At 40.2% G+C, this 21,708-nt stretch overlaps 1 protein-coding gene across 2 annotated transcripts in view; it reads left to right on the top strand.

Moving 5' to 3' along the window:
• LOC136857134 (M-phase inducer phosphatase) overlaps positions 1-21,708 on the top strand; it is a 441,034-nt gene that overhangs the window by 382,826 nt on the left and 36,500 nt on the right. For both annotated transcript variants that reach the window (XM_067135542.2, XM_067135543.2), the window contains 2 exons: positions 18,889-19,117; positions 21,277-21,429. In XM_067135542.2, the coding sequence (XP_066991643.2) occupies positions 18,889-19,117; positions 21,277-21,429 (382 nt within the window). The remainder of the gene's footprint in view (positions 1-18,888; positions 19,118-21,276; positions 21,430-21,708) is intronic.

The following is a 21,708-nucleotide window of genomic DNA, read 5'->3' as shown; positions in this document are numbered from 1 at the left end:
TTATCTGGCTTTTTCTTGTTATCTTCATTGATGGGAGCATGAAAGTTGATCAGAGTGTAGTTTTATTTCCACATATTAATTTAGAAGAGACAGTCTATCAGACAAAGAATAACAAAAATTTATGACAGATTCCTCTATATTTCTGTTAACTACAGAGGCAGTTCCAAGATGTGGAGGTGTTCTTCCATGTCTTCCTTTGTAAATCCAGTAATTTTCTGGGGCCGATGACCTAGCCGTAAGGCCTCTTTAAACAACAAACATCATCATCAGTAATTTTCTGAATCTATTGTACTATCATCTATGTATCTCATTTCCTGTAATACAAGTATTAAGATTTTCTGTTCATTTAGAACTTTAGCAAGTTATTTCAACTTTCCCACTTTCAGAAGTGAATTAATATTGAGAGTGCCAAAGAAGTTTTTTATTTTTTGGTCTTAGTTTTGCTGCTGGATTTCCAGTAGAATGCTCCAACTCATTCCTCCAGAATCCTCTGGCCTAGTTGCACAGCTTACTCCAAGAATCTGTGACAGCAATGTGTTTTCCCTATAATCACGAAGTGTTGTCTGCTTTCCCAAATACCCCCACTTCTTGAGGTTGTCCATAGATCTTTGAGTATGAGTCCTCAAATGATTAAGTGACCTCCAATTAGCCCAGATGAGTTGATGTCCAGGAGATGGAGGTTCATAAGGTACCATCCACTCTGAAAGGTGTTGTGATGAACTTTGCCACAGGTCTCGGCGCGCAGTTGCTGGTGATATGTTTAAAGTGGTAGAGACATTGAGGATGTCGTGAAAGAGAATTTTAGCAATTATGGAGACTTTGCAAAGAAACCAAGAGGACCGTAAAATTTGGATGTTGCATTGGGAACGTTCTACTTCATTCCAGGTTTTTCTAATAGGATCTTAGTGATATCAGACTGATCAGTAAATATTAGTATTAGTATTATTTATTCACTACATTTCTGTACAGAAATATGGAAGGTCTAGAGAAAAAGGGTGAGCCCCTATGTACATATAAAATGTTCCCTAGACCTATCTTAAGATTAGATCTTATTTACAATACTAGCGGATGTACCCGTGCTTCGCTACGGGATTCTCAGAAAGACTGACTTTGTGGTTTTCCTTACTGAAGTCAACATAGGTCATTACAAAAATGTTAGTAGGAATGTAGCAATTAAGCAATGTTATCATATAAAATACTCAATCAAATTATAAACTGCACATTTTCTCACTTTTAACGAACAGTACTGCAGTGCCGATCTAACAGTCCAAAGTTCCAGAGCTGAAATGACCAGGCCGCAGACACCCATGAACACTCCTTTGCCTTTATTCCATTAAATATGCACACTGCTCATTCCAATCTGTGCTTGATAGTAGGGATTGAAGAGCTCGAATGCTATGATGAACCAGTGTGTTACATACCAGTAGTATCAGAAAATTTATGAACCAGAGGAATGGCATGCTGAAGAAGAAATATAACTCTCCAGCCACTTCCTGCCAATATTCAGGCAGGCTGTTACACTCAGTACGACCGGGCGGGTTGGCTGTATGATTAGGGGCACGCAGCTGTGAGCTTGCATTCAGGAGATAGTGGATTTGAACCCCACTGTCGGCAGCCCTGAAGGTGGTTTCCCTGGTTTCCCATTTTCACACCAGGCAAATGCTGAGGTACCTTAATAAGGTCAAGGACGCTTCCTTCACACTCCTAGCCGTTTCCTATCCCATCGTCACCATAAGACCTACCTGTTTCGGTGTGACGTAAAGCAAATTCTAAAAAAATACTAGGTACACAGCAGTAATCCTATCTATCGGATATGAGTCACAACAGAAGACACAAAGCACATCACAACAAACAATGGTCATTGTAATGTTACTGTTGATCAATTTGATGAGCTTTCTATATTGTAGCCCTTCACATTTAGTTTACTTTCGACTCTGCGATATTAGGGCATCTTATAAAATTATTTATAGCATAGACTGTAGTCCCTTATTCTCCATCTTCACATACCGATTTTCATTAAATTCTGTTTACCTATTTTCTCATGACTCGGCGCTGATATGGACTTACTAACAAAAATCCAAATTCATGAATATCTCTGTGATCATGGCCGGTACGGTAACAATATATAAGGCATAAATGATCGGAAATTTAATGCTATATAACTTTAGTTATGTAGTATTTATCAATACGACCACTAATAGCATAAATATTTGAGAATTAAATTGTAGGCCTTCTCCTAAACTACAATTTTTCTCAGCATGAATACAGTTATTTATAACCTAGATTGTAGTGACTTATTTACCCATTTTGCATACCGATTTTCATTACGATACGACCAGTAATAACATAAATATTCAAGAATTAAATTTTAGGCATTCCCCCAAACTACCATTTCACTCAGTGTAGATAAAATTATTTATAGCCTAGATCAGGGCCTCTCAAACGCCCAAAATCTCATGCGTGCAGACAGCGGTGCAGAGTTCCTGTGCACAGTGCATCGGTCCCGCTCGGCTCGTACCAACGCTTTGTCTCTGGGCTACTCGGCTCAATTCGGCTCGGATTTGGAGGGCTACGGAGCAAGCGAGGAAGAAGGAGACGGGGAGCGAGCGAGACAGGGGTGGGGAAAGAGAGAGACAGCGCTATTGTTCCAAATCGAGGAGTGGGGGTCTGCACTCTGGTCAACCAAGCCAAGTCGTCTTTTGCACCATGCACAGTACATGCACCAGGCGCATGCAGCCTGAGAGGCCCTGGCCTAGATTGTAGCGACTTATTCCCCGACTTTAAACACTGATTTTCATTAAGTTCTCTTCAGCCGTTTTCTCATGATGCGTGTACACACATACAGACAGACAGAAATTACGGAAAATTAAAAAGTACATTTCCTTGTTACTGTGGACACGACTGATAAAAACCATTCTTTTTAAATTCTGAGCAATGTACAGACAACACTCTTATTTTATATATATATAGATTTACATAGTTTACAAAATACTTACAGTACTGTGCAAGAAATATATATATATATCATTTCCTACTGCTCGTTCATTCTGTCTGTCGAGTTAGCTAATCATTCATTCGATCATTCCTGTATTTGCATACTTCCTTCCACTCTACCAATCAGTCACACATTCACCCACGCACTCTTCCATGGTATTCCAGGTCACTCCTAAAACAATCATCTCTGACATACAGTCCCTGACCTTCATCTTTCCATACATCTCGCAGAGATATAGAACTTGAGGCCCATTTCGAGAGAGGGAGTGAGTTCGTAGTAAAGCGTAATGATCTCGCCTTCCTCACCAGCTGTGAAGTCATCCATAAATGCCGACTTCTCTAGTACGGCTGATGCCTTCGGATATCTGATTTCAGTGCTGCTACCTCTTGTAGAGTGGCTAATAATAAAAACGGGCTGCTAGTTAGTCCAAAGGGAAAGCATGTAAAATGATGTCATCTTTTGTGAAATAGTTTCCTTCGTTATTTAACTCCATCCGTTACCAAAGGAATTAGTCAAATTTCTGTCATAGTCACGAAGATTCAACTGTATTAATGCCTGACATCTGTCACAGACACTTGCTTTAGCAGTATCTCTGGTAGTATGTTTGGTCCCGTTTCCAAGGCAGCATAGAGGGATAGATAACCCGTCTTGTGAGGGAGCATCAAAAACGATTCTGAGTTCAGTGCTACTTTTCGTATCTTTCTTAACAGCTTGATGGGGTAAATAAAATATATCTTTACTTGTGTCTTCTGCAGGAGCAATTTCTACTTGTGAATTCAAAATATAATTAAGCATCAGTTGGTGGTAAATAATCTTAAATTCTTCATTTATCTTCATCTTCTTCTCCAGGCTATAGAAGCGTCTCTTTGCCATGGATAGATTGTTAGAGAGTAGGATGTCTTTCTCTCTGGGAAGTTTTGCAACTCTTCTGCCATCTTCACTCCTGTAAGATTCATGAAATACTTGAAGAATGGCACTGTCTTTGGTTGAATACACGTTCTTGATTTTCTGTGTTACCGATGATTTCCAGCTCCCAGAATGTTTGTAGGGTATCGTGTGATATGTGAGAAATTTTATTCGTCATTATTTCGTTGGAGAGGGATAGAAATGTGCTGGACTGTAAGTTGGTTGACTGTTGTGTCTGATCTATTCCTGCCTGAGGACTCGCCCAAATATTGTTGGGAGGATCATTAAGGATGACATTACTCGAATTGGTTGTTCTGTCTTCACGACATTCCAATAATGGTCTGCACCGATGAGAATTTTGATTGGTAGTTCACATGAATAGTCCTTCGGGTTGGCTAGTCTCAATTTACCTACCAATGCCAGTGCATTCATGTCGTGTGGTACTGCTGGATGGCATGAATACGTATTATTGCTTTCAAAGGTCGAGAGTTTGTAGTTGGTGTTAGCGGAAAATCCTGTAATATCAAATCTTATATGTTGTTTGTAACTTGTGATGCAAGATGATGTCTTCAATGAAGTCGCCACAAGATTTCTTTTTTCAGTAACCGTCAGTTGGATTAAATCAGTGAAGGATGTGCTGATCAAACTCGACTGGCTTCTGGCGTCTAGAAGGCGTCGAGTAAGTTTACTTTCCCAGTTGGTTCCATTATCCATACTCAAGTGGTCTGAAGAATGTGAGGTTTGGTGGGTAGATTCAATTTTACCTACGGAGGTAGGCAGAGTTTTTCCGCTATCACATATGGAAACGTGTTGTTTCTTACTTTTTGTGCATTTTGCCTTGCCTCATTTAACACATTGTCGTACATTATGTCCGTGATTAAGCAATAGAAAACGTCTGTTCGTAGCCTTCAGTTCGTCAGTTCTCTCCTTAAAGTTCGTCATTCCCTTACAGTCTTGGCCCCAGTGGTCGCAATTCTTACGTAACACACAGTATGAATTTGGTGGTCGATTGTTGTTAGATTTGGACTTACTTGCTCGGGCGTTAATATTGAAATTGGTTGCTGTCTGTATGCAAACGGTAGTTACAGAAAAATACCTCCGTAGCTTTTGAGTGTTCAAGGCACTCTGAACCTCGTCATTAAGAAATTCCATTAGTTGTGAAATGTTGCTCTCTTCTAATTCTAATCTTTTGGCATGAAGCCAATGGCGGCAAAGATCGTTGGGAAAAGCACGCAGGAGTTTCATACCTAGCATTCTTCCATATGCCTCCACGTTTTTTCCTAGCGAGAACTTTCAGGTTGTGTGAAATTGTGGGCTGAAAGTGTTTGAGATAATGTAAGTGAGACGGAATTATTCTATTTTTGTCTCCATAACGTGATTGAAGAATCCTTAAAGTCTGTTCATATGTTTCCCCTGTGGGGGATATTCCGTCAACCAAACATTTCGCTTTGCCGTCCAAATATCCCTGTAGAAAGACATGTTTTTTGATTAGTGGATACTGTCTCGATTTTGTCTACCAAAGACTGGAATTGTTCCCAGAAATGTGGCCATGCTTCAATGTCCCCCGTAAATGTTTCTAACCTGATAGTCAGCAATTTAACTTCAGGCGCGGCTGTGGATGAGTCAAGCGAAGCTGACTTTGGACTTAAATCTCGTGTATCAGGGAAGTTATGAGGCATGTTTTTTAAGTAAGGTCCGTTTGAAAATAAGTACACAATGAAAGGTTATTTCAAAAAAGTAAGTTTATTTTCAGAAAGTACATACTTCACTCTATTTTTCGACATAGTTGCCAAGTTTGTTCAAACACTTATCATACCTCGTAACCAATTTTAAAATACCCTCTTCATAGAAACTTGCCGCCTGCTCCGATAACCAAGAATTCACTGCCATTTTCACGTCATCGTTATTGTAATGGTTGCCACTGAGGTGATGTTTGAGGTGGAGGAACAGATGGTAATTGCTCGGTGCAAGATCAGGACTGTAGGGTGGGTGGTCTAAAACTTCCCAGCCAAAACTGTCCAATAAATCACGGGTCTGACCTGCAGTGTGAGGTCTTGCATTGTCATGGAGAAGGACAATGAATTCCCTTTGTCAGCATGCCGCGTCTTTTGTATTGAATCACTCTGCGTAGCTTTCTCAGGGTTTGGCATTATGCTTCTGCATTGATAGTGGTTCCTCGTTGCATGAAATCAACCAACAAAACACCATGCCTATCCCAAAACACTGACGCCTTGATTTTGCGCTGGGACAGAGTCTGTTTGGCCTTCACCTTTACAGGCGAGTGTGTGTGTCTCCATTCCATGCTCTGTTGCTTCGATTCGGGCGTGATATGCGAAACCTATGTTTCGTCTCCAGTTACGATCTGACTCAAGAAGCCCTCACCTTCTTCGTCATAATGAGTCAAGAACTTTATCGCACACTCAGATCTTTGGTTTTTGTGGTCCTCTGTTAGGAGTTTCAGGACCCAACGGGAGCACAGTTTCCTAAACTTTAGGTGTTCAGAAACAGTGTTGTAAAGCACTGATCTGTCGATGAATTTCTGCAGCAGACAGGTTCCTTGCTGACAAAAACCGTATCACTGACCGAACCTCACACGCGGCGGGCGAGTTGATAGTCTTAAACATTTTGAAAGCACAGAACAGAATCGTACAAGTTAGCTACAGAGCTGAAACTGAGCACAGTTGTTCCTGAGGCATGCCAGTACACGACGCATGCGCTCGTTGCAATATGCGCGCGAACTACTAGTGTCTACAACAAAACGGACCTTACTTAAAAAACACGCTTCGTATTTGCTGCTAAGAGTTTATTGGTATTGCAGATTGCATGCTTAGCACTTTGTATGTACTCTTCGCAGACCTGAATATTCATCATCAGCAATCAGGTTGTGAATGGTATCATCCAAAATAGTTAAATTCTTAAAACTTTCCTGCAGTCGATCCAAAGTGTGGTCTGCTTCGTCAATTGGTGAAGAATTGTTAAATTTACTTACCTTCATAGAAAAGCGAAAGTAGAGCGCTTTCGTTTCAGTTTGTCTGGCTGCGTAGATTGAGCCATAATCATGAACGTTGAAGTGCAAAGTGTGATGCTAGCCCCGTAATATGTTTGGAAATTAGATTTGAAATTAACAGTTGATTGGTATCTGGCAGGTCGACAGATGGGCAAGCAGTCCCTCAGTTGTCCGCTAGATAGTGCCACGCGTCAATTCAACCTTGTTAGAATCCTCTTAGTGCATCAAGTTTCTACCCAATCGTCGTCATCTACAGCTACTTCAGACATGCAAGATATAATGCAAAATCATCTATAAAGAGTTCTAAATAAAATTTAATATTGGCTGGCAACTTATCTCTCATGATGAAGTATGCTCTCTTGTTGTTGATAACGACGCATTGCTGTGGCACTATACTATTTACAAACTTGTTAAGACTCCTCAAAGTTTAAATCTTTTAACTTAAATCTTCCATGACGTGAATATCCTGATTCCCGGGTTTTGGCACAAAAAAAATGTGTGAATCGTGATCATGATGGGAGAGTGAGGTTAATGAAAATAGTCTCTTTTTTATTTATGGAGACTATATATAATCAATTGAACACATGCAAAGATGCTTCCTTCACAGAGTAAAAGAAGATATGTTGTTCAAGATCCCCAACACAGGAAGCTCTTTCTTGATTTTAATCTGTTAGAATTTGGTCAAAGTCCAAATAGCGGGTGACTCCTGTTTTTCTCTGCCTTTGTCCTCTCATATCTTACCGCCACTTCCCTCCGAATATCAGGGGGAGTTACGCCGGTCAGGCAGTAAAGTTTCTCAGTAGGGGTTGCTTTCAGGCACCCAGTAACTATTCTGCAGGTTTCATTCAAAGCTATATCCACTGCTTTGTATGAGCTGAATTGAACCACACAGGGCTTGCATATTCTACTGCAGAGAAACTGAGAACTAAAGTAGTTGTTCTCAGTTCTGTTGGATGTGCACCCCACTTGGTCAGGCAAAGTTTACGAAAGATATTGTTCTGTCCTGAGAAGTTTTATCCAGTATTCATGCAGTGTGTCTTGTATGTTAGGGCCTGGTCCAGCATGATTCCAAGGTACTTTGGTAGAAAGCAATTCTCCAATTGCCTCCCTCCCACTCCACAATCAATTACCTGTTAGCTTCCCAATTCCTAAGATGAAATGCACACACCTGGGTCTTAGCAGGGTTTTGAACTAACTGGTTTTTCTTATATAATAAGTTGATAGTTCTTCAAGTGAGGAAACCATTATCTTTTCAGTAGTCTGGAAATCATTGCCTTGAACAGCCAAAGCAAGATTGTTGGCATAAATGAAGCTCTTCTTTGGTCTCCATCTACTATTCCTTCCTTGGAACTTGATGAAAAACCATGCGTTTCTTTCAGAGAGTCTCAATGATCTTCGTGAAACCATAGTCCTTTATGTGGTAAAGCTTGCACACCAACGTTTTGTGGTGCACCTTACCATATGCCGGAGTGAGGTCCGCGAAAGCTACGCCTGTTAACATGCATATCTCGAATCCGTCCTCAGCGTACTGGGTGAGATTTAGGAACTGTTACGTACATATTTCCTACCCGGTCTGAAATCTGCTTGTTCAGGAATAAGAAGTTGTCCTACCTTCGAAATCATGCGCTCAAGTAGCATCCTCTCAGATATGGAGGTGACACAACAGTGATATCAACGTCTAACTCCTGGCATGTGGTGCAGTTTTGCGTGGTTTCAAAATGGCAATTATTCAGGTTTTTCTCCAAACCTTTGATATTTGTTTTACTCCTTAGGCAGTTATTGAAGAAAGAAACAACCCACTTCTTCACCCTGAATCTACTCCACTCTCATATCATCCAAACCCGTTGTGTGCCTGTCTTGACTTTCTTGATGGCTCCTTCTACTGTAGTGAGGTCACTAGTCGGATTGTCTTTCCAACTTCGCTCTGCTTATGCGCCCTCCGATATTTTTGTTGGGCAAAAGCTGATGAGCAGTAGCATCCGGGGACAAGTTGACATGCACCGGAGCTTTAGTGAAGTCATTATTAACCCTCTTCAAGAGTCCCCTAGTTTTCTGGCAACTCTTCAACATATCCAGTTCTTCGAGGGTGGAAATCCAATGCTCTCGTTTGTTTGCAGCTAATGATGTTGACTACGCCAAACCCTAATGAACTTTTCTTTTTTTCTTTTCTCCAAATGGGTCTTGTCAAATAATTCTATACTGGGTGGTCAAAAACAATGTGAACCAGGTATGTGAGCAATTGAAGGTTGGTCATACTGATAAATAATATGAAAAATATAATTCAATGTTGTGTACCGTTGTCATTTTATGAACTGCTGACCTTACCCAGTCAGATGGTTTTGTGGGAGAATTTGAATCGTCTTTGCAAGGCCGTGTTGCTAAATCTGTATGCATGTTAAGACTGGCTTCAGAGCAGTAGTCAAAGAAAACTTCACCAGGGAAGGGATTTGAATACAAACCTCCGAGCTGACAGGACCGCTCCGTAACAAGTACGCTACAGTATACTTTGCTTATGTTTGATGCCGATTTCTCGAGATGGCTCCTAGCCAGTCTTAAGCCACGTGCAGTTTTAGCAACACTGTCTTGCTAAGCCCATTTGAATTCGCTTACGAAATGATCTGATTGGCTAACTTAAGCAGCTCATAAAATGACATCAGCCAAAGATATCTAATTATTTTTTTCAAATTATTTATCAGTATGACTAGTCCTCTAATGCTCATATACCTGGTTCATGTTGTTTCCAACCACCCTATATATTCAGAAAACGGAACAGGAATTGATAGTCTAGAGCTCTTCTTCACAGCTTCCTCAAACAGATCGTAATCATCTGTGGAGTTACGCATATCTGGTACAGCATCTTCGAAACATGTAGTGAACAGGATCCATTCAGTTTTCTTGAAATTAAATCATTTGCGGAAAGGTATGACCATGGGACGTACTGCTGCATTAACCTGACATTTGATTGGTCTGTGCTGCAAATATGGTATGGGGGGTGCTGATGCTCTTCACACACTGCTGAATGATTCCTTTGCTGACAAAAATTAGGTCTGGGTTATACCATTGCTTCCATCGTCAGCTATTAAAAGAAGGCAGTTTGGCATCATGGATGAAGAGTAGCTGATAAGGATCTTCCCACTCCAGCACTGCCTCATGTTCATATTCTCCATCGTAATCGAGTAGGTTTGCCTTCCAGGCAGGATGCCTCTTCATCTATGCGTTCGGAGGTGACTATACAGTCCAATGCGGGAGTTACACAATTTGCTACAGTGATGACAGGTAGTCCCAGGTGGAGCAGTCATGTTGTTTCTATTTCTCCTCAGCACTTCTCTTTCTTTGCTACGTTGCCTCTTGTCATTCGCTGTACGTTGGTGGTTTTCTTCAAAAGATAGTGTGCCATGTTGGACTAATGATCTCCAGGATGAACGGTCAAGGGCTAGATTCTCCCAGTTATCAACATCATTGTCACATCTCTTCAAGTTGGCCTTGATTACATCTTTAAATCGCCTCCTCTGACTGCCTACACAGTGTTTACCTACTGATAGCTCAGAGTAAAACACTTGTTTGGGAATGCGATTATTGGGCATGCGAACTACGTGCCCTGTCCATCGTAGCTGGCGTCTTAAAACCACCGATTCTATACTGGTGGTGTGTGCCTCTTCAAGAACGCTGATATTTGTGCGCCTATCTTGCCAAGTTATTTGCAGTATTCTCCTCAAGCAATGCTGATATATTGTTCCAGCTTCTTAAGGTGTCGACTGTAGCATGTGCAGGATTCAGATCCGGAGAGTAAGGTTGGAACTACAACAGAATTGTACACAAGAATCTTTGTTGCGATATTGACATCATGATTGTCAAAAACTTGAGTTCTTAACTTAGCAAAGGATGCTCCTGCACAGTTAATTCTGTGTTGGATTTTGTGAATCTATATTTGCGCTTGATGAGAGGGTGCTGCCAATGTATGGGAAGGTGTTTACAACTTGAAGGCTCACACCATCAATTGTGACATTGATATCTCTGCGACCTTCTCCAGGGGCTGGTTGGTATAGGATCTGTGATTTACTGGTATTCAGTTTGAGTCCAATCTTGTACGCAGCAGAAAAAGCATTCAGGATTATTACAAGCTCTTTTTGTGTCTGAGCTACGACAGCATTATCATCAGCATACTCTAACTCAACTAATGCTGCAGACGATGTCCAAGTTTCTGCCTTTAAAAGGCTCAAATTAAAAAGTTTACCATCCATCCTGTAAGTTATATGAATTCCTGGAGGGAGATCATCTCTGACAAGTTCCATGACAGCGGCAACATACATGGAAAACAAAGTGGGGGCTATCACACAGGCTTGCTTAACACCGGTATTGATATGGAATGGCTCTCCAATACAGCCGTTGCCAATGACAGCTGCCTTCATATCAGTGTAGAGCAATTTCAGGATGGCAGTACATTTCTGCGGAAAACCATATAGAGCTAAAATTTTCCACAAAGCTTCTTGGTTCACAGAGTCTAATGCCTTAGTAAGATCAATAAAGGCAATATAAAGATGTCTATTTTGTTTTCTACATTTTTCGTGCAGTTGACGAGCAGTGAAAATCACATCTGTGGTTCTTCTAGAAGGTCTGAAGCCATACTGACCTTCTGGAAGTATTTTCTCCACCAGGAGTACAATACGATTTGCCAAGATTCGAGCAATAAGCTTTCCCAGGCACGACAGTGAGGATATTCCCCGATACTTATTGCAGTTTGTTCAATCCCCTTTCTTAAATATGGGAACTACCAGACTGTCTCTGAAATCAGGAGGCATTTCCTAAGTGTTCCAAATTTTGACAGTCAGTTCATGTATGTGTCTTATGAGTTCCTCACCTCCTTCTTTGAGAGCTTCCACTGGTATACCATCAGGAGCTGAGGCTTTGTGACGCTTTGCTTGCTTGACAGCATGCTTAACTTCATCTAGTGTTGGCGGGCAGCCAGATGCTTCATTGATGGGAGCTTGTTTTAATATATCATAAACCTGTTCATCAATAATCAATTCCTGGTTCAAGAGGTCTTCAAAATGCTCTTTCCACCTATTCATGATGGAGTATTGATCTTTTAAAAGTGTACTGTTATTGCTGGCCGAAAGGGGATTCCTCCCAAAGGTGGTGGGACCATAAACTGCTTTTGTAGCTTGGAAGAACTGTCGTGAATCTTTATCTGCTAGATATTGCAAATCTTTTGCCTTTGCTGTCCACCATGCATTCTTGAGCTCTCGAGTTTTTCTTTGGACATTTGCTTTGGCATGAACAATCTTATTGTCATAATTTTGTGGTGTCTGGAAGTGGAATACACTGCTGGGTGGCTTATACACAGATGAAACACTACAATGATTCAGCTCATCTGTAAGAATCTCTACACTATCATCCCACCACTAAATGTCAGTGGACAGCGATACCAGGCTTAACGGAAATTGCACTACCATAACGTTGATTCGGTAACTCTTGAACGACGCTGATTACTGTCTCGGTGTGTTTCTTGAACACAAAGTATATCACAACCATGTATTTTACATAGATTCTGCAAAAGTTCTCCTTTTACTGAAGACATTTCCTTGATATTTACAGACATAATTGTTAACTGGGGTCCCTGGAAAAAAAAAAACACATTAAATTCATACTCTTCACCACGGCTGTTGTGAAAGGATCAGACGTCAGATCATTTTAAATCATTCTCTGACATTGCCCAGGTTATGCCCAATTGCTGTTTCTATCTTGAATACCTATCATTGCAATGTATGGGGAGGGTCCTTTTGTTTACCCCATTAAAAGGGCATGCCTCATGTATATCATCGTCATCATTTCCCCTTGTCCAGCTCCTGCCGGGTCGGGGTATATATGGCACTTCTCCATCGTCCTCTTTCCTTCCACCATTCCTCTTCCACTATCTTGTCCCAGTCTAAATTTCATCTTCTCATGCCGCTCTTATGCCTTTGTTGGCGAGATGTAGTGTTTACAGTGCACTATGTCTTCTGGTGTGAGCTACATCAAATTTGTTACTTCCATTGACCTGTCTCAGTCTCATCCTTGGCTTTGACAATATGAAAGTGATGAGGTTTGAGTGATGCTAGTAACCATTCCTTACATTCAAAGATAAAGGTATAGGATTTTCCACCTGTTCAATACAACTTCAAATGTGATATAAATTAAAATGTCACATTTTATTATTAATTTTTAGGTACCAGTTTCGGCATTTTTTATGTCGTCATCAGCCTAAGGTTAAGCAAACAAGGACGTTGAGTAAATTACATATATACACACAAATAAACCTAAAAGTCTAGCAATTCATAATTGCATCAAAACATAAAACATTTGAATGTATAAAACTCTCATATATACATCATAATAAAGTTCAGAACAAAAGGTAAAATTGATCTATGTACAGCTCTGTGTATTTCTATCACCTGGTGATGTTAAATGTCATGATTGTGTATAGAGTTACAGTAGCCAATAAATTTTTGTAAAATCTTCTGTCTGGACTATTTACACAACTGATTAAAATTAGAGTATTGACCTTCATATAATATATAAAAACTTTTTGAATGTTCTACCTTGAGAGATTTCAGCATATATATAATATTAGCTGAATTTTTCGGAGTATTACTATAGTATAAGAGAGAAGAGCGTTTATTGTCCGATGTTTGTAAAAGATAGTTCCTCTATGAATTATAATCGGAAAGCCATCATAAACTGGTCAAATTCCTTATGCAACCAGTCCCTGTTATGAATGGTGTGAAAATATCGCTCATAGGGTCGGTTGGTGCATGCATTTCAGTGGGCTTGGCAGACTGATATGAAATAGCAACGGCTGGCTCAGTGAGGAAAGCAACGGGGAAACTACCTCACTCCTCATTTCCCTAGTACGCCTCTTCAGTGACGCCTAGGCTATTTATGACAGCTGTTGGCGGAGCTGCAGAGGATCAAACCAGCCCTTGGGCTGAATACCCTGCATACATACATACATACATACATACATGCCGCTCTTCACTGATTCAATGCGCCCTGTTCTAGGTCTTCCTCTTGGTCTCTTGCCCTTGCACTTTGCCTCCAGAATCTGTCTTGGAATTCTATTCTTCTCCATCCTCTTTACATCTCCAAACCACCTTAGTTTATTCTTTTGAACTCTCTCATTTAGCTTTCCTATCCCAGCTTCCTAACATCTTCATTTCTCACTCTCTCTTTCGTTGTCTTTCCTATCATACTTCTTAGGAATTTCATCTCACTGGCTTCAATTCTACTCTCTTGCCTGTTAGTCAAAGTTCAAGTCTCAGCTGCGTAAGTCAGTATGGGTACATACTACATTTTGTACATTATCTCTTTACTTTTCCTTGGTACTTCTTTGCTCTGAACAAGTTTTCTTACACTTTGGTGGAATGCATTACTCTGCTGTACCCTCCAGCTAATCTCCTGCGTTAATTCACTTCCTAGGTATTTAAAGCTGTCCACAATTTCCAGACTGTGACTTCCAATTTTCACAGTGCTCTTTCCTTACCTTTCCCCTCTTCGACATCACCATAGTCTTGCTTTTCACTGTACTGATTTTCATGACATACTTCTCAGTTTTTTCTTTCAGCACATCTAGTTGTTATTGCACTTCTTTGCTGTTCTTTCCCAAGATCACATCATCTGCGAGTAGCAGTATCTTCATCTCTTTATATCCATAGGCTTCCTTTGTTTCCTTTACGATTTCGTCCATGACCATAACAAACAAAAGACATGACAGCACACTCCCCTATCTTAGTACAGTCTTATTCCTAAACCATTTGGTTTTTCCCACTGGGGTCTGTACTCTGCTAACACAGTTGTTGTACAGGGTCTTTCATAAAGAATGAACCAATTTCATCAAGCTGTATTTTCCCAACAGTCAGTAGTACAAGATTAAATCTCAAACACATGTATTTGACTGATTTTCAAGTTTAGTCCTACAAGTGTTCAATATGACCACCACCAGCAGCACGGACTACATCAAGGCGATAGGACAATTCCTCCCAAACGCATTGCAGCATATCACAATCCACTTAGTTGATCATGTGTCATCCGCTCTTGAAGGTCATCCAGTGTTGTGGGTAGTGGCTGAACATAAACTTTGTCCTTGACGTAACCCCACAGGAAGAAGTTGCAAGAAGTGAGGTCTGGGGATCTAGGAGGCCATGCGAGTAGAGCACGGTCCGTAGCAGTGTGTCGACCAATCCACCATTGAGGCACTGTTTCATTCAGAAATGCTTGCACTGGTAAGCTCCAATGGGGCAGTGCTCCATCTTGTTGGAAAACGAAGTCGCACGAGTGTGTTTGCAGCAAAGGGAAGAGCCAGGTCCGTGACATTGCGAGATAGCTTTGTTCTGTGACAGTGTTGGTGTTGAAGAAGAAGGGACACAAACCCTTACATTACTGACTGCATAAAAAATATTTACCGTGGGAGAACTCCGTTCGTGGTTGATTGTAGCATGTGGGTGTTCGGTTCCCCAAATCCGAACATTGTGACGATTGGCACAGCCATTGATATGGAAGGTTCCTTCGCCACTAAAAATAAGGCACGTAAAGGTGTCTTCATCGTCATTTTCCATGTTCAGCATCACAGCACAGAATTCCGTCCGTTGTCCCTTGTCAATATATCTCAGTGCTTGAACCACCTGAAGTCTGTACAGTTTCATGTGGAGGCGTCATTTTAGAACACGCCAGATAATGGTACTGCTCACCTGAAGCTGACAGCGACCTTGAGATATGGATTTCCGGGGGCTCCGAGTGAACGCATGTTGGATTCTCCTCACATTTTCTTCTGACTGTGCTGTTCGCAGTTGACCAGGGCTTTTTCCTTTACACAAACATCCTCTTTCCTGCAACTGTTGGAATCACCGTCGGATGTTCTTGGGGGAGGGCCTGTACGCGTCATCATTAAATCTCGTGCGGAACTCGTGTTGCACCGTGACCACAGACCCGGCCCTTGCGAACGCAACAACACAGAACGCTTTTTGCTGAGGTGTTGCCATTGTTAGACTCGCACGGCAATTGAGTGAGCTTGCTGCTGTGCAAGTTGAATGGAGTCTGGGGAGTGGAGGAAGGCACGGAGCACTCTACTAACTACTAATAGAAATGTGAGGCCACGCCCTTTGTAACGATATGCGACTCGTTCCGCTGCATGGCTTGGGTACGGCGCAATAAGCCTTCAAAATCAGTTCATTCTTTATGAAAGACCCTGTACATTGCTCACACCATTTCTAACATTTCTCTTCTGAGTCTCTTTTTAACCATGGTTTCCCTAATCTTCTCTTTGGGTACACTATCGTATGCTTTTTCTATATCTATGAAAGTCATGACCAGATCCTTTCCATATTCCCAGTTCCTTTCCATCAGCTGTCTCATGCTAAATATTGGGTCCATTTTAGATCTTCCACTCCTGAAGCCTCATTTTTGTTCTTGTAACTCTCCTTCAATCTCATTCTTCTAATATTCTTTCCAGTATTTTAACTACCTGCGATATAAGTGTGATTTAAACACTGGTATAATTATCCCTTTTTTTCAGTCTTCTGGTACACATTTGTGTTTCCACATACATGTTATAGTTCTCATACTTTGGTCCATATTGAATTGTACAATAAAGTCAAAGAAATATTAATGTTTGTTTATTCCACCTATTCAATACATAATGAAGAGTTGGTAAGAATGAAGTGGCAGTAGAAGGATGCTGTATGGACTTGTAAGGAGTAAGATGACAGAAAGAGTTTCCACAAAGCTAGTGGGGAAAGAAAAAAAAAAAGATGAATAGGTGGAATAAATAAACATTAATATTTCTTTGGCTTTACACTTTAATAGTCGGTACAACCATTGCATACCAACAGGTACAGCAGCTTTATCATTTCCACACTGATTTCATCCATCCTTGTTGCTTTTCCCATCTTCATCTTCTGTACCGCTAACTCCACCTCCCGCATTGTTATATCATCCTCTGCTGTTAAGTCCTCACACTGTATTGCTTCCATCTCCCCTGTACAGTTGTTCACATTCAATAGCTTATCAAAATACTCCTTCCATCTTCTCTTTATTTCTTCTGGGTGTGTTAACAATTCCCTCATCTTTTTTTTTTTTTTTTCCAGTAACTGGGATTTCTTGCTTCAATCTCTCCTGAAAATCTTCCTGTTTTGTTTTTCAATTTCCATACTTTTATTTTGCTTTCTCTTATCTCTTTTAGTTTTTCCATTTTTCCCAACTAATTTTGCCACCACAACTCTATGGTCCCCATCAAATGTTTCTCCTGGTAAAGCTGTCTCATCCATCAATTTCCTGCGATTAGTCCTTTCTACCAAAAAGTAGTCAATTACTGATTTTGTTCTTCTGTTACCCCACCCATGTCTTGTAATTCCATTCCTTTCACAGAAGTTCACTAGTTCCTCTCCTTTGAGATTCTTTTTCCCCTATCCATATGGTCCAATGACTTCTTCCTTTCTTTGTCTCTCGTTTCTGACCTGTGCATTCAGATCTCCCATAATAACAACTTCCATACCTGAAATTTCTACTTTCTTTCTCTAAGAATCCTTCAATATCTTCGTCCCTGTTTCTTGTCTGTGGTGCATACACTTGTATGAAGTCCATCACTTCATTCTTCATCTTTGGTCTAATCATTATTCTGTCACTAACACATTCTACCACTTCAACATACTCCTCCAATTGCTTCAAAATGATTAGTCCCACTCCGTTTATTGCCTATTGGCCACCACTCCAGTTTAATGTGTATCCTTTCCTCAATTTCTTCCTTCCGTTACCTTTCCATTTCACTTCTCTCAGGCCCATCATTTCCACCTTCTCCTTCTTCATGAAATCTACTACTTCCTCCGCCTTTCCTGTCAGGTGATATAGATGTTGATTCCCATAGGGAATCTGAAATATTTGTCCTGAATGAGTAAATTTATAATACCAATATAAATGGTCCGTTATTGGACATTATAAATTTTCCTGCTAACTCATTCTTGGTTGCCAGCGTTTCGCCCTCGTGTGCTAGGGTGGGCTCATCAGTTGGTACCTAGCACACCTACCAATACGCTGGCTAGTGCATACCGTGGAGGCCACTGCGCAGTGGCCTCCACGGTATGCACTAGCCAGCGTATTGGTAGGTGTGCTAGGTACCAACTGATGAGCCCACCCTAGCACACGAGGGCGAAACGCTGGCAACCAAGAATGAGTTAGCAGGAAAATTTATAATGTCCAATAACGGACCATTTATATTGGTATTTCCTGTCAGGGTCGTAAGATTTACTATTGCTATCTTAAGGTTGGTTACTGGTTGCCCATTTCTCATAGTTCCCCCAGTACTCTGTGGCTTGCTCATGTTTTCCGCTGTTGTGGGATGCCAAGCAGGTACGTCAGTATGGGCCGAACTGTGCAAAGGTAAGCTGACCTTATAGCTTGTGGATTGAAACCTCCTAAATACCTATATAGGAACCCTAGGATTTTTGTTGACTTACATAATTCTCTGTTACAGCAATACTCTTTCATAACATAATTTATCAGACCCTTTGGATGTCATCATATCCAAGTTCAATTGTAGTAACAAGACAATGAAAATAACAGGAATGTGCCTAAAATAAAAGTTTGCTTGATTTGGTTTCAGAAAATTCAATTCAAACCCATCATCATAACATTTTAAAAACACAAAGGCTAACAGTCAAGTTTGTTCTGTAAGATGCTAGTTAAAGCCAGGGCGTTTTTAGGACTGAACACGATTTTCATTTTAACAGTTTAGTGAATATAAAGATAGGATAGAATTGCAACACTGTATCAGCATTTTTTCAATCCTGGCTCTTTTTAGTGGCATTTGAAAGTGTTCAACCAGCATCCTGCATACAAAATTTCCAGCAGTGATTTATGTTTCTACCTTCTTTTTTTTTCCTTTGTCAGTTGCTTCAAAATATTGAACCTGATATATTTATCCCTAGTTTAATATTGAGTTTTTTCTTGTTAGATTTACAGAGCCACTTGGGTTAGCTCCCCGACGATGTTATGTAGACCAGTCGCCTAGGAAAGACATCTTCCTGTCTCCCAAGAAGGATACGTTTAGGTCTCCTAGAAAAGAGATCTTTCCTTCTTCACCTCAGAGTAAAGTCCTTCCGCTGTCCCGCAGTCTATCTTCCAGCTCTGGGTGCGAGTCAATTGATGATGGATTCATGGACCTTATTGACTGTGAGAAATTGGTAAGGCATTTGATAATATTCAAGAACATATAAAACAGTGAAGAGTTTCCGTTTTAATTATAAGTTTGCTGCAATGTTTAATACCTACAGGTCATGTTTGTACAGAAGATATTGTATATTTTGAGCAGTCAGTTCTTGCTGAATATCAAGTTTTTTTCAGTCGACTATGAGAACATTGTGAAGTGATTTTTTCGTAATTTGGAAGAAGAAGCTAGAACGAGATGTGGTTTCTGCGTGACTAGCAGGGCTCAGGGTTCAAATTTTGTTTCATCACCTGCCTAGTTATATAATCACAGCAGCTAAATGTTCAGTGATATTTACTTTCCTCTTACTGATGACATTTCATCAGAATCTTCAGAATTAAAAAAAATATATATATGGGAGGAGAAACCATTTTCTGATGTACTGTATGCTATCAGCTGAGATCTGCTAATGGCATATGCAAGTGGGAGGTAGTAGAAATTATAATTTACTTTTCAAGACTGTTGCTCACCACATGATGTATCAAGCTTACAAAGATGCCTCTTACATAGAAATGCTTCTGCCTGAACCAGAAATTAAGCTTCAGAATTAAGGCTTTTTCCTTGAACTTCAATATGGTAATTCCCAAAAGAACAAACTTTCATCTGTATAATGAAGTTCTGGTGCCCAGTGATAATAAGAATATGGTACTCATTATATTGGTATAATATTACTACGAGTAAGTTGTTGCGCGATTTGGGTCATGCAGCTATCAGCTTGCATTCGAGAGATGATAGGTTTGAACCCCACTGTCGGCAGACCTGAAGATGGTTTTCCGTGGTTTCCTATTTTCACACTAAGCAAATGCCGGGGCTGTACCTTAATTAAAGCCATGGTTGCTTCTTTCCTACTCCTATCCTTTTTTATCCCATTGTCACCAAAAGACCTATCCATGTCGGTGCGACGTTAAGCAAATTGTAAAAATGAATAATAATAATAATGATGATCATATATTTTAGGATATAGGCTGACTGATTAATAAGGAAGAAACCAAGAAAATATCTTGTTGTTGTTGTTGTTCAAAAGTGGTGTTGAAAACTTCCAATTACATTGTTGAAGCAAATACGGTACTGAACCATGATTACATTTTCAAAAGAAATATCAAAAACATGTCAAGTACATTTTTATTGACCTAATTATCAACACTCGCACTAAATTTCCTGATACAGTACAAGAAATATACGTACTGAATTGCAAAATTTTTTTTTGTATTTGAATGAGGTGCCCTATTAGGGTGAGTGTGTCACATTATTTCAAGAATGCACACTAGCTAATAAGCAAATATTGTATCACCATGGTCTTTCATGTTCGCAATGGCAGGAAGCTATCAAGATGACAGCTAACATTGCCACAGGAAACTCTTGCCCATTTCCTGGGTGCTTGTCCGTTCAGAGATGTTTTAAGGAATAGTCGACACCATAAGATTCGACATATGATGGCCGACGCCCTCTAGGAACGAGGCTATATGGTCTATGAGGATGTATCTGGATTGTCAGTAAATGGAAGCCCCAGGTGAATAGATATCATAGACTTAAAACTGCAAAGCGAGAATAATTGATCTTAACTGTGCAATTTTTAATTGCATTCTGATCAGTCAGAAGAAACAGACTTAGAGAAGAAGAGCATTCATGAACCTGCAGTCTTGTATTATAAAGAATATGGACTGCAAAGTATATCTGGCACAGGGTTAATAGTGGGAGCCTGGGGAACAATTTCAAAGTTCTTATCCTAGTTCTGGACTTCATTACGCATAGAAAAATATGTTGAAGAATGTAGTGCTCGCTGCCATCCGCAGTTTGATAGTAATTTTGAGAAACCATTTATATCTTCCCTGGAGAAACAAAGTATCACAAGTAACATTTTTGTCAAAATGGAGGTTGTTGTTGATGATGATGTCAAGGGCTACTGAAGAGAGGTTGAAACTTCACCATATTTACAATGCCATCATGGCCTAATATTCTGAAAGAATTCTGTTATTTGTAGATCAATGACTGTTGTTTACAGACTTGGCACATTAGTATGTGAAGAGTTCTGATTCGAGCCTGAATTTCTGGGGCACATTTCACATTTTAAAGTTGACCTTAACTTTTGAGATCAAACTCAAGTGAACATTAAATTGGTTAACTTTTTTTTTCCAGGATGATGATGCTCAGCTCTCTTCTGGAATTGGATTCCTTATAACTGGGCCCCTTAAGGATCAGAATTCATCAGGGGATGCCAAGCTATTTGCCAATGTTCAGCAGCATCCCAGAACGCCATTGCGTCGGAGTCATTCCTTAGGAAGTTCTCAGGTAGGACTACCAGTACTTGATATGATCAGCGATATTTATTAAGCTGTCTACGAGCTATTGCCTGGTTTAATGAGGTATATGAATTAGTACCTTACTACTGGAACATACTATGAATAACACTGGTGCAATTTAGAAGGTTAAACTTTTTATGTAAGCTGTTTTTACTCATCATTAAGATTCATGAAGTGCTTTGATATAGTAAAAAAATATCATTTCAAAATGATAGCTAAATTTTGGGGTAGTGTTACATATAAGGTTGCCAGATTTATGGATGGCAAA

Source organism: Anabrus simplex, chromosome 1 (genome assembly GCF_040414725.1).
Source record: "Anabrus simplex isolate iqAnaSimp1 chromosome 1, ASM4041472v1, whole genome shotgun sequence".
NCBI classification, from domain to species: Eukaryota; Metazoa; Arthropoda; class Insecta; order Orthoptera; family Tettigoniidae; genus Anabrus; species Anabrus simplex.
The sequence above is the reverse complement of the archived record's forward strand: the minus strand, read 5'-3'. Positions and strand labels throughout refer to the sequence as shown.